The sequence below is a fragment of the Nestor notabilis genome, unplaced genomic scaffold (genome assembly GCF_000696875.1).
Source record: "Nestor notabilis isolate BGI_N333 unplaced genomic scaffold, ASM69687v1 scaffold10516, whole genome shotgun sequence".
NCBI classification, from domain to species: domain Eukaryota; kingdom Metazoa; phylum Chordata; class Aves; order Psittaciformes; family Psittacidae; genus Nestor; species Nestor notabilis.
In genome coordinates this window covers 3,239-16,309 of record NW_009933313.1, presented here as the reverse complement: position 1 = coordinate 16,309, position 13,071 = coordinate 3,239, and the positions used below count along the sequence as shown (strand labels likewise).

The window sequence follows — 13,071 nt, the reverse complement described above, 5'->3', positions numbered from 1 at the left end:
GTTAGTTCAAGTTCAGCAGAAAGTCACTGTAGAACAAGTTATTTTATGTTTGAACACACTGCAAGTTAAAGGGCAGTCCCTATTTCTACATCTTTCAGTAGACTGAAGTTCACACATTCCGAAGTGAAAGAACTGCAATTTAATACTTACACACATAAGAGCACAAAGCATGTCAATAGAGGCATGGGTTACTCCATCATTGTTCCTTTTGAGGGCTTTCACAACCTTCACTCCTAATCGTTCTCGGAATCTTTTGGAAGGAAAGCAAAATCACCAAGATTAGAGAGGAAACAACATTATTCACAGAGAAACAGTCCAAGACCTTTATATAAAGGTCCAGGTGCATACATCACTCTTTACATCATTCCGCTGCCCCATAGTCCAGAGCCAAAAGTATTCCAAAGAATTTTTAATTTTCAGAAGAACAGCAGGCAGTTTTCCTGCTTTCTTATGTTATCCAATTGAGACAAGCCCCAAGTGGCCTGTACTTCCTGTAGGAGTACAACTCAACTTCTTAGGATCATAGAATCACAGACTGGTTTGGGTTGGAAAGGACCTTAAAATCATCCAGTTCCAACCCCCTGCCATGGGCAGGGACACCTCACACCAGACCATGTCACCAAAGGCTCTGTTCAACCTGGTCTTGAACACTGCCAGGACGGAGCATGTAGCACTTCTCTGGGCACCCTGTGCCAGCGCCTCACCACCCTCTTCTGCCTTATATCTAACCTGAACTTCCTACCATTAAGTTTTATCTTGTGTTGAACTGCAGCTAGCAATGACATCAATATACTTTAAGAATGAAGAACTGCCTACTTCAAGGACACATGAATGTGCCATTTTTGACTAGGGAAAACATTAAGCCATATTTGAGTCCAGCAGAGAGTATTTTATAGCAAAGGAAGAATCAGCTTTACATACTAATGCTCATTCTCAATTCACATTAAAGCCTGATGGAAGCAAAAGTCTCCCAGTCTCTTTCAGAAGTGAGGCTTAAGTCCAATTCTCAGTTTTTAAAATAAGACATCATCAACAGCTCAATAACTGCTTTCACCTACTACTTCCAAGCTTGAAGAGACTTCTCACTCACTTTGGAAGCTGAGTAAAGGCAAGGAAGCCCGCTTTTGAAGCCACTAGTCGTCTTACTGCTTGGAATTGGCTTTCAAGCTCTGCATTAGACGCTGCAATATCTCCCTCTTGCGAAAGCAATGCTGTTATGGCATTATTAATAAGTTTCTCCTTGTTTTCTGAGAACAGACCCTGGTTAAGACATAAAAGTTATTAATATCATTATGCACTAATAACACCTGAAGAGGGTGGGCAGAAGATTTATTCTTACATCTTGTGTAACTGCATGCAGTACCCCACTGTAGGAAATGTTAGCATTGAACCTGAACACAGCATCTGCAAAGTTACCATCTGGAAGAAAACATAACAAAAGTTAATCAGTACCTGACTAAATAGCTGGATGTTTTAAAGAGTACTATAAAACCATGTAATAAGCATTAGCTTACTTGGAGGAGCTGCCAAAAACCTCAGATGAAGGCTCTCTACTTCTTCATCTACAGGCATACTGAGTAATCCCCAACGCTGGCCTTTCTGTGTGGAGGTCATTTTCACACAGACATCTCTGTTACCAGAAGCTCTCACTCCATCCAACAAGCTAGCCAGGAGAGAATCTCTGGGTTGGGTGAAAGATGTACGAATACAATTTAGATCAGAAAAGTGATGCCAAAGAACCAAGTTGTAAGAAAAACAGACCATGAAAAAGCCCACAGAATGAAAGGCAGCAATACTTGGAATCTCTAACATTGGTGCTAACAGCTACACCTCAAGAAGTCACTAACTTTCAAGTGTTCCTTTATTCACTGTAAGAACAGAGCTGTATTACACCCAGTATAGCCAGCTGCAGCCTTTCACTAAAGGGATGAGCTCTGGATTATATGTTAATGAGTGACACATGTTGCAAGCCAATTCATCCCTGTGCAAAACCTCACTTAGCAGGATTAGACTGCATTACAACTGCAAGAGCACTTCTGTTGGTTGTTTTAAATAGAATCAACTAAGACCATCTCAAGCAGACAGCCCAAATGGTTTACAGCCTCCACATTTCCAGATCACTTAAACTGGGCTTTCTTTCCCTGCCTCAGATATACTGCTTAACCAAGTCAAATATACACAGAATAACACTGCTTTGGAAAAGCAGGCTGTATCTAACTGTCCAACACCCTTACATGTTGATCTAACAGATCTGCTTAAACTCGGGATGAAGGTAAAGGGGAGAAATTTAGGTCCTGTAACAAATCTTGATTTCTATAGTGGCAGACCACTAGAATAGCAAGGCTTTGAGTTAACACTTCCAAGAGTCAGAGTTTACAGAAGTAAGAAGCTACCATGGCAACTTCCATTTGAATTCATGACCCACTGGAGCTCCAGTTACCTTTCTGTTGAAGAGTATTTCCGAATTTGTCCTTTGATAAATTCAATTGTAAAAAGCTGGGGATTTTCACAGTCACATACTATCGCAAATACCTAAAAACAAGAGATAAGGATTTCATTCAGGAAGCAGTGTTACTTATCTACTCTACAAATTAAGGCCATCTTATCTATACTTTTGAATTCCTACTATTACGATCTTTTAGAGCTTCTATTTGAAGAAGTGGTATGAGAAGGGCAACTCTTACCTCGCCTAAAGGTTTCAAAGTTGCAATGTTATAGGTAGCTGGATCCCGCTCAACTAAGCAAGCTTCTGTAAGAGCTAGCACTCTTTTCACAGGTTCCTGAGCAAATGAAAAAGGCGTGTTAGGAAAGAGAATTCTTAGCACTTAGGAGGAACCAAGTAAGTTTAGTTAGATATCTTACCAAATGTCTAGGTGTTATTTTCTGAACAACAAACTCTGCTAAAGATGTCACAGATTCATCATTGCTGTATTTTCCAAAGCGAAGATTCAAGTATTGCTCGAATTCTAGGGATTCTTTCCTTATCCGCAGAGAAATCCCTATGAAGTTGCCAGCATGTTCTATTGCACTTTTGATAATCTCCTCCCTCTGCTCAGATGCAAAGAGATGCTGCAAGTTTGGATAAGAAAAAAAACAAAACCACAGATGAAAAATATGGCATAGCTCAAAAAATCACAGTTCCATAAGTAATCCCCCACTAGATATCTAACAGAATCTTTCCAGCAGCTGGGCTTGACTTTGCTAAGTGCATGGTATAAAGAGAAGAGGTTACTTATTACATAAGAGATCCACTATTAGGTTCACATTTGCTTTTCAACAACACCAACTATTCTTAAAAATACCAGCAGAATCTTTCCAGCAGCTGGGCTTGACTTTGCTAAGTGCATGGTATAAAGAGAAGAGGTTACTTATTACATAAGAGATCCACTATTAGGTTCACATTTGCTTTTCAACAATACCAACTATTCTTAAAGGATACCCTGCTACCCATTAGCATGTTATTAAAGTAAAGGTCTGTATGCCCTGCCTTAGCAACAGATGCTGTCAGCCTGGCTGGAGTGAGGAGTCAGACAGCCACAGAGGCAGCCCCAGCTGCTATCTGTAAAGGATGCCATCCAGCCTTGCCAGGCAAGGTGAGAGGATCAATTCTGTATTGCTAGTTTTATGCCAGAGAAAAGCATGCTGCAGTACAAGAGAGACAGAAACCACGATCTAGAGTGCAAAGTCCTATTTTGTTAGTAGAGACTGAGGTAACAGTATTTACATCAGTGACCATGAATTAATTCCTAAAGATTCACTTCAGCTGCTTCCAGTATAAGTACACAGAAACCCTTTTAGGATTTTGAAACCAACATTATACTGCAATACTTCCCAAGCAAAGCTGCTGAGTATCGATCACAGGCCTAAAAAGGAAGCATCACCACTGATGAATCTATTTTTTAACAGAATCTCTTCATCACTTAGGTGGATTAGGAACACTGACTGTCACTTCTGTAACTTTGAGAAATGTCAGGAAACTCCCTGCCCAAATGACAGTCATCTCACCATCCAAATATAAGTAACTGGGTATTTTATGCTAATAAAATAGAATATCTTTGGGTCCCACAGATGCACATACTTATATGATCAAATTCTGTTGAAGCTTCATTATTAAATATACAGCTATAAACATCCTAAGCACCATACCAAGATCTTTTGGTTTAGTACTCACCAATCTACTAAATCCTCCATAGAGGATACAGAAGCCTCCCTGATAGCCAGCAATATCAACAAAGCCTTCAATGTTTCTGTAGTCATAGGAGCACAGGACTTTATTTGTTGCAGGATCGATTTGGTCAATACCTCCAGGAGTCACTTCCAGAATCACAGATTTCCTCGTATCACTCCAGTGATGTTTATAGCAGTTATACCTCTGCAGAGAGAGCTACTTTCAGATGAACACACACACTCCTTTACTACACAGCAGCAGTTCTTTTCCTATCTAGTAAGCAGTGTGGGTATAAAGTTCAAAAATATAATTTCTCTTAATGCTCTTATCTATGTTAAGAACACTATGAATCAAAGAAGCTGTCAACTGACAAGGAAGTCACAGCTTTAATAATGTACTGTGAAGAGAGAATAGCAATCCCCAAACAGCCACTCCAAGAGGAAGTTTCTCTCGATAAAGAAGGTGATCTACTCAGATCATGTGCGCTGTGGTTAGACAAGGAAACAGCTATTGCACCAGGTGGTTTTTCAGCTAATCAAGCTAAATTAAGGTAAGCTTATCACTACACGGTGAATTTTTCACCTCCTGCAGTCACATTCCTTTACAAATACACACTTACTGAGAAACAGCAAAAGCTAGAGCAAGACAAAGGGGACACCCATATTCCAGCAGTGTTACTATGCTCATTACTAAAGATCTATTCTATGCAGTAAGTGCTATCTTCTGTGACCAGAAGACATAAAACCAAATATCAAGTCCAATTCTCCATACTGCCTTGATTATTACTGTATTACCAAGATTCATTACATAGCAATCTTGTCTTTAATTTGACCTACAGGAATCTCCTAGGAAACAATATTCTCACACCAGGCATTCAGGATGTTACACATAAAATTATCCAGAGTTGGAAAGTAAAGTGCTGGAAGCAGTAAACACTGAATAAAGAATCAAAGCTTCTGTTTTAGTTCTTCCTTCTCTCCAAATAAAACATCATGTGGCAAAGGCATTTATTTCAGCAGTAACATTCAGAGTCTTTAAGTGTACCACATAAGGCTGAGGCCAAGGGAAAAGAACTCAAATATTCTACTGCTGAGGAGGTTCCCCTTGCTTTTGGACAAACTCTTGACTTTCTCTTCTCAAACCAAGACTTCAGATCCAAATTTACAAAAGCTGTTTTAGGTAGTGCATACAGCACAAGCATAACATACATGAACAAAGTAGTTTAAGTCTTGAGATCATTCATTAATGATGCGGAGAAGCCAGACACTCACCCGTCCTGTGATTTTTCCTTCCGAGAAGTCTGTCCTGAATCTCTGTTTTTAAGAAAGTTAACAATGAATGAATGCAAATATAACAGCCAATCTATCCAGAAAGCCTATGTTTAAGCTGACCCTCTTTTAAGGGACTTGAACAAGGCCTCCTTCAAGGATCACCATTCCACTGTAGTTTAACGTAGTCAGTATTTGCAGCTTTACTAGTTAAGAATCATGCACTAGTTGCTGCAATCGACACTAGAACAAGTTCATTAACATAACACGTCAAAAGACAACCTGCTTTTATGTAAGGAAACAAAGCAGAATAAGCTACCACAAATTGTAATGATAACCAAGTACTTACTGCTTGCTTGAAGAAAAAAATAAATCATCTTACCAGTGCCTCTGTAAGGAGTTCTGTTCTGTGCTCTGTGGAAAACTTCAGAGTTTCAGACTTTTTTCCACTCCCTTTCCGAAAAGTGAGACTGAATTCTGTTCCTTGTCCTTTTCCAACAGGGGAAATACTACAGATATCTCCATAAGGCCACTAGACAATTGAAAGTAATTAGGTTATCCTGTTAGCAATTTTAAAGCTCCATCTCTTCCACTCAGAAACACTTAGTACCTATAATAGCCGAGTAAATTGCTATAATGAAACAATAACTAGCATGCTATGTGACACCTTTAGCTTGAGCTTCCTATTTGATACTCTGCAAAGTAAATAACTGCCCTGGCTCCCTTCAGGGACACAGATTTAGAGTGATCAAACTTACACCAGTTCATTCAGAACAGCACACCCAAAAGCAAACTACTACCTATTGGCCAATAAAGACAAATGCCTGAAAGTACAAAACCCACTGGGTATTTGTGGAGTTAGTGAAGGCAGCACCAGTTTTCTGTTCTGGTTTTGCCAAGATCTTGTCAGACTAGATAGTTTCTGAACACTGAATGCCACAATTTGCTCTGGATGGTGAATTTAAATCAAAAATCAACTTCAGAAATGACAATTACCTGATTCGTAACTTCAAGCGTGTTGGGATTGTACGTGGTGATGGCATGGGTTCCTACTGAAAAGACTCGCTTATACCTAGAATACAGAAGAGTGTTAGTTTCTCCAGAAGTCACAGGAAAACCCTGCTGAAGCTATACACCCATCCTTGTTAGGAAATAGATATGGAATTTTCTTTAGCTCCTCTATTCTATAGAGCCTTAAAGGGCGCATACAAGTTAAATACTACTAAATATATTTCCTTATGCATACCTTTTCCCAAGTTATCAGCTAAGTCAGGACCAATGACTCTTGGATCTTGCACTGAAAGGTACTACCAGATCAGAATAAATTCTAATAAAAACCCAAAACAAACAAAAAACGCACCAAAAAAACCCCCAAACCCTACACAGATTGGAAAAGATCCCTGCAATGCTCCAAAGCATCTGTCTGAAGCTATCTCAGACAATGGTTGTAAAATCCAATTTACACATCCATTCACAATACTATAACAAGTTAAAGAGTTGCTACGGGCAAGCCTAATTTTCTTCACTGTGAGGAAGATTAAGGTTACTAAACTCAGAGACACACAGATTGCTGAAGCTAAAGTTCAACATGCAACTAGTCATTGCCTCTCAGTATCACAGGTATTTTAACTGCCATAGTGCTTAAAGAACAGTGCAGCATGGTAGCTGCTGGCATTTCAGGCATGTCAGAAACATGCAGCAGTGAGGTGAAGCCAGGAAATTCAGATACAGCAAGAAAAACCTTACCAGTTTCATTTCCTAGATAACATTCACAGCATACCCTGAACCATCTCTTTATATAGAGACTTATTTACATATTTCTGCATCAGAAAGTTTTGCCATATAACTAACCAGAGTTTGAAACAGAAGATTATACTATTTCCTTACTACTTGTACAAGCTTCTTATTTTAGGGTACTTCTATCTGGAACCAGTCCTGCCCAGAAAGTCAAGCCAAACCTGAACCAGAACCAGTTCTAGTAAGTGTTCTCTGACCAAAGCATCAGAATCTAAACATGGGCGCCCTTCCTGAATTTGAACCAAATAAAACTGATTCAATTTCAGTTTTTGGTAACCTCTGGGTTTGCTAGAGATAGGCCCAGCCAGACACCTGACTAATCAGATGCATGCTATACTAGACACTGCATCAAGAAACCACTTCTCTGCACTCTGGTGTTGCAGTCCCTTCTCTCTCACTTCCCAGGTCTGCAGCACAAACCATCATTTCTATACAAGGTCAAACTCTGCATGAGTTTCAGATACATTCAGAGCTGCTGCCTCATGTTATTTGACCTGTCCTCCCTTCTCTTGTAATAGCAAGGCCAAAAGTATCTGCCTGACACAGTCAATCTCACAAACTTAATTCCCTACCATTTTCCATTATCATTCAGTCTGGTGCAGGTTTAAGCCATTACTGGCCCAGAAGAGTTTATCTAGGAATTAAAGCATGTGCTTATTTTCTTCAAAGCTTACAAAAATCTGTAATATTGAAGTGACCTACCACCTTAAAGATGTTTAATCTATTTGAAAAGCCTGTTTGGTTTTCCAAGTACTTGAATTTTCCTTGTTTAAGATGGAGGTCAAGAGAAGTTGTAGTAATGAAGCAGAACATTTGAAGTTACACTAGCTGGTAATAATTCCACTATATTCAGTCTGTCAAAGAATGCTCCAACTCTTAGATAAGAAAATCCTTTGAGCAACCCAACTGTTCCCTCTCCTCTTGCTGCACAATTTAGGTAGGTGTTCTGTCTTTTATGTGATTTACAAATAAGCCTTGTTTATCCTGTTCTAAAGAACTTATCACAACTAATAAAGCACTTCAGTATTTGTTTAAGGATTTGTTTCCTAACTTAACATACTAAAGAACTTCACAGTGCTTTGTGGCAGAATAAGGATATGTAATGATCACACATAACTGAAGACCAGATTCTAAACATTATAGCCCCTACCTTTCCTCCCCTCATGCTCAAGCCAGCATTTCAACATCTAGGAAGCATATTTATTACCCAACATTCTCCACACGTGATGTGACAAGGAACACAAGACAGAACAGCAGGTTTACTGAGTTACCATTTCTTTCATCTCCTCTCCGTGAGTAAATGCAGAAGACCCAAGTCTTGTTGCATGAACAGAGGAGACTCAGAAGTCAGTTCCCAGGCACTCTTAAACATACTCTTGTCCAGAACCTCACCTTTTAATACATAGAAAGTTATTTATACCTCCAGGACTTGAACACTTGACCGCTAATTCTCTCTCATACTCTGCAGTACAGGCTAACGCCAGGCTGCTTTGAGAAGAATAATTTGAAGCAAATCTCCTTTCCCAGTAAAAAGGCTATTGATTACTCACTAGTTTCTTCCAAGCACTGTAGAAGCCATACTTTTTTTAATTAGGATGAACCTGGTAGACAGATTTTATACCACCAAACTCAAGAGAAAGACAGTATTCATTAATTTTACAGAACACAGACGAATATTGGAGCACCATCATCTGTACTATTAGAAAATACTTTAACTGCTACGCACACAGCCCATCAAATCATTAAGGCCATTTAGCACTACACGTTAAGTTACTGCTTTTTTATGTTATCCATAGATTATATTGAGATTATAACCATGAACTGAGTGGACTTAAGTGCTCAAATATTAGCTTACTAAAAGCCATACAAGCTTCTGCTGCAACACGAGGCAGCTGCTCACAAGATACCGCTTTCCCCTTCACTATGTGAAAAGTAAAGGGTCACCGAGTTTTAAGCTGAGCCTCTGTTGTAGACTTCAGACTTTGCAGGAAGTTCTAGAATGCTTCATAGTTTATCAGACCACTACTGCCAAAGTTCAAGATCATACTACTCTAACTTCAACAGCCTGCATCACGTAGGAAGAGGCTCTTAATGGAAGGCATTGGGCAGCAGAAGCAATCTGAGTTCTATCTAATTTCCACCAAGTGACTCAAATCACATTCATGTTAAATTTGCACACAGGCCACAGGAACTTCAGAAGAGGAGATCAGATATTTTATGCTGGGCAACAGAAAGATTAGGAGGGACAAACTGTCCTAACATTCTACCCCAACATAGTATCTTACTATTACTGAAGAAAACTCTTTCTTCACCCATGCCCACACAAATCCAACTCAGGTAAGACCAAATTTACTTCAGAAGTACTGAAGTAAAACCAAATATTAAACTTTTCATTTCAAGTCAATCAAGAATCTGTCTTGATAGAGGAAAGGTTTTGCCTTCTCTTCAGTCTAGTTTCAAGTCTGAACTACGCAGGGGTTTAAGTTTTGCTGGCAGAGGCAGGGAGCAATTTGATTAGACACTAAAGCAATCTCATGGTTCTTCAAAGAACAACTGAGAAAGATCTGTGGCTGCCACTCCTTGCAATCCCATCCTCCTTTCCTTCCCAGCATTCCCAAAAACCAATAGGAAAATTTCATGAAGTATTTATCATCAGTCAACCAAAACAAACCCAAAACACAACCAGTTTCAATTCACTGGTCAAACACCAGATTCGGACATCATTTCTTAGTATAATCATTAGAACAAAGCAGTACTCATGCTCCTGATGTGCAGATAACACATCTTCTTGGTTCTGTTGATGTTTAGGTAGCAAGGAAAAATCCCAGTTCCACAGCACTACTATGCATGTGAGAAGGAACAACCAGTAAGTGTACAAAAGAAAGACCTATGAAGCTTTATATATGTATGTATGTATATATAAGAGTTGACATCAAACACAGCATAACAACTATGACAATTTAATGCACAGCTTTATTAGAAGTTCCCAGCTTTTGCAGTCAGATGCATTGCTGAAAAATCATTTTTAGATCCAAGACCCCCTTGAGGGTTGAAGTTTATTTGTACTAACAGAATTCTTCAATCTCAGCTAGTACTTCAACAGATAATCTATTACACAACATGTTAAGTATATGCATGGACTAATGACGCTCCTCTATTAAAGTACGTAAGACACTACTCCTCCAAGAACCTGTTCCAAGAAGCAGCATTTCCACTTTAAAATTAGTGCTTTATATAGTAAGTTCAAGAGACTCAGAAGCTGAGTAAGTCAGGTGGTCTATTCCAGAGCTAGAGTGTGGGAACATGTGCAGGGGAAGGCTAAAACACAAAATTGATTCTAGGGAAGATTCAGTTCACAGGCTGAGCAGCAGGAGCCTGTAGTTCAACCTTCATCCATCAATACAGGAACTACACAGTAAAATCCAATACTGGAGAGGAGAAATTACACACAAAACATTAAAAGAACCCCCCAAACTTTGAACTACTTACTTTCCCCTCCATGAATGTTTTGTTGTGTAGAAACAAGCAAGATCTCTGTTTTCTCTAATTATATTCATTCTGTGCCAAGACCTGAAAACAAAAGAGACATCCTGTAATTTGAGACATGAAATTACTCATGATTTTCATTTAAAACTGAAGTTCACTAATAATCAATATGCTTCAAGACAAAAAGACTTTGTTCTCAAAAACTCAAGTCACTGCTTTGTCAATTCCACACAAAAAATATTAGGAATACTTGTTTATCAGACAATGCATGGACTAAGTTGCACTTGAAGCAGAAGCTAGTCTGCAAGAATTCATATTCATAGCTTGCCTGAAGCAATGCTGAAGTAAATCAGTCCCAGTCCTGCTAAAAGTTAGACTCAACCCCAGTTACCTTTTTATATTCATCTAATTCTCCTTGATTCAGCAAAGGTTTCTCATTTTGAGATGGATGACCTGTAACATTAGCTCATTGCTAATTCCTACCCTCTACAACTTCAGAGCCTCTATAACTTCAGGCTATTTTCTTGCTGTCTTGCTGCAGCAGTTATATAGTCATGAACACAAGAATGGACAGCCTGACTGAAATGAACTTGAGAATTCCTGCCCCCAGGTGAATAACCAGCACAATCATCACTACCTACTGAAGAGAACTTGTGGTACTGCCTTTGGAAAAAGAGAAAAAAGGTATTTACACATTTCCATGACTCAATTTTTGAGTCAAGCTTTTGGAGTTAATCCCCCACTGACTTGTAGCAAGTTAAATTCTCTAAAGTCAGGTTTTGGGAACAACGTTTCAGGAGGGGTAGATACCCAAGAGCACTATTCCTGAAGTTCTCTATTCTGACCAGTTTTAGGACTGTGTTGTATTATAATTGCCATGGATAAGCATCAAAACACTACAGTCTGTTTGTCCCAGCTACACAGATCTTGCTGGAGAGTAGTACCATTAAAATAAAAAATGATCACAGTTCTCTTTCAGAACACAGTGCAGATACTCAATCCCAGTAACTCCCCTTTCAAGCCATTTTCTTGACATTGACTAATGTGTTAGTGAAACTAAAATATAAGGCTTGTAACAAGACTAGCTCCGCTAAGTATGGGATTATATTTATCCGTAATTCCAGGTTCACCAATAACAGACTCCTCTGTCCAGTTCTATTAAGCCTCCCAGACCTCAATGCTACCTGCTGTAGAGGATTTAAAGCAAGATGTTCTCCCACTTGCAAACATCTGGTCTTAATAATACCAAACTGAGAAACACTCATTTTATGAACTCCCATTAGTTTCCCTTAGCTTTAACACCAGTAAGTCAGTAGCTTCAGGATACTGCCACATGAAGTATTGTACATGCAGTAAAGTGACAAATTCCCTAAACTGCCTTTTTTTTTTTTTCAATGGAAACTATTCAAACGATAAAGCTTTGATGCTTTACTCACTGTTCTTCTGGACAGTGATTGTAACTCTCTCTCCCACGAAGAAGACTTAACACAGAGGCAATATATGCCAAAATCTAGTAACAATTAATTCTTGCACACATCTTCTTGCAGTTGAACAGAGAACAAGGCTAACAATAGCCTAGTGTTCTGAGCTGCTGTGTTAAAGCCCAGCAATCATTTTTCAGTTGTCTTTGGTTCCACAGTAATGCAAGATGAAAAGAAATAGTTCATGCCAAAGACAAAAACATTTCAGAAGAAACCAAGAAGTTCTCTTCCCTCCCTCATTCGGACAAAAGCAGCATGGCATTGCTTTTACTACACTATCTACAATGTAGATAATAAAATTATGATGTAATTTTAGTACCAAAGATAGAATTACCATTGACTTTGCAGAGCACATCAGGTTTTAGTATTAACGAAGTTCAGCCCTATACCAGTGTAAGCTATAGCAGCCTTCTTATAGTGGTCATATCACATTAATTTCCCAAAATAAGAAAACCTCCTGTTCCCCTTCACCTCTTCTTTCTGTACTCGAGACCTTTAAGAAGTTGACTGACAGAAAAATTGAGTTAAATTCTTTATTTCACTCATGAAAGTATCCAGGACAACAAGGCCCCAATTTTAATGATCATCTCAGTGTTCTGGGGTACCTGACAAAAGAAAATCACAACTTCTAAGGTTATTTTGCACGTTTTGCAGCACAGCCATCAGATATCTGATACTGATGGCTCTCAAAAGTTTAATACTAGAGACACCTAGTTCAGACTTCTACTTCCACTGGGCAGAAGTAACATGTACTTTGAAAGTAGCAGTTTATGAACAGATTTCATCTGGTTGAGGAAGAGTGAGCATGCAGAGTTGCAACTTCTTTTGGGAGCCTAACTACAGCACCCTCTAGTACCTGGATGTTAGCTTT

At 39.0% G+C, this 13,071-nt stretch overlaps 1 protein-coding gene across 1 annotated transcript in view; it reads right to left on the bottom strand.

Moving 5' to 3' along the window:
• DNAJC13 (DnaJ (Hsp40) homolog, subfamily C, member 13) overlaps positions 1–10,790 on the bottom strand; it is a 48,935-nt gene extending 38,145 nt beyond the window's left edge. The window contains exons 1-12 of the mRNA XM_010016817.1: positions 10,723–10,790; positions 6,433–6,508; positions 5,819–5,968; positions 5,440–5,481; positions 4,172–4,372; positions 2,863–3,069; positions 2,685–2,780; positions 2,441–2,532; positions 1,515–1,681; positions 1,340–1,419; positions 1,091–1,260; positions 151–250 (exon numbers count right to left, since the gene is read on the bottom strand). Coding sequence (XP_010015119.1) covers positions 151–250; positions 1,091–1,260; positions 1,340–1,419; positions 1,515–1,681; positions 2,441–2,532; positions 2,685–2,780; positions 2,863–3,069; positions 4,172–4,372; positions 5,440–5,481; positions 5,819–5,968; positions 6,433–6,508; positions 10,723–10,790 — 1,449 coding nt within the window. The remainder of the gene's footprint in view (positions 1–150; positions 251–1,090; positions 1,261–1,339; positions 1,420–1,514; positions 1,682–2,440; positions 2,533–2,684; positions 2,781–2,862; positions 3,070–4,171; positions 4,373–5,439; positions 5,482–5,818; positions 5,969–6,432; positions 6,509–10,722) is intronic.
• Between the last annotated feature and the right edge of the window lie 2,281 nt (positions 10,791–13,071).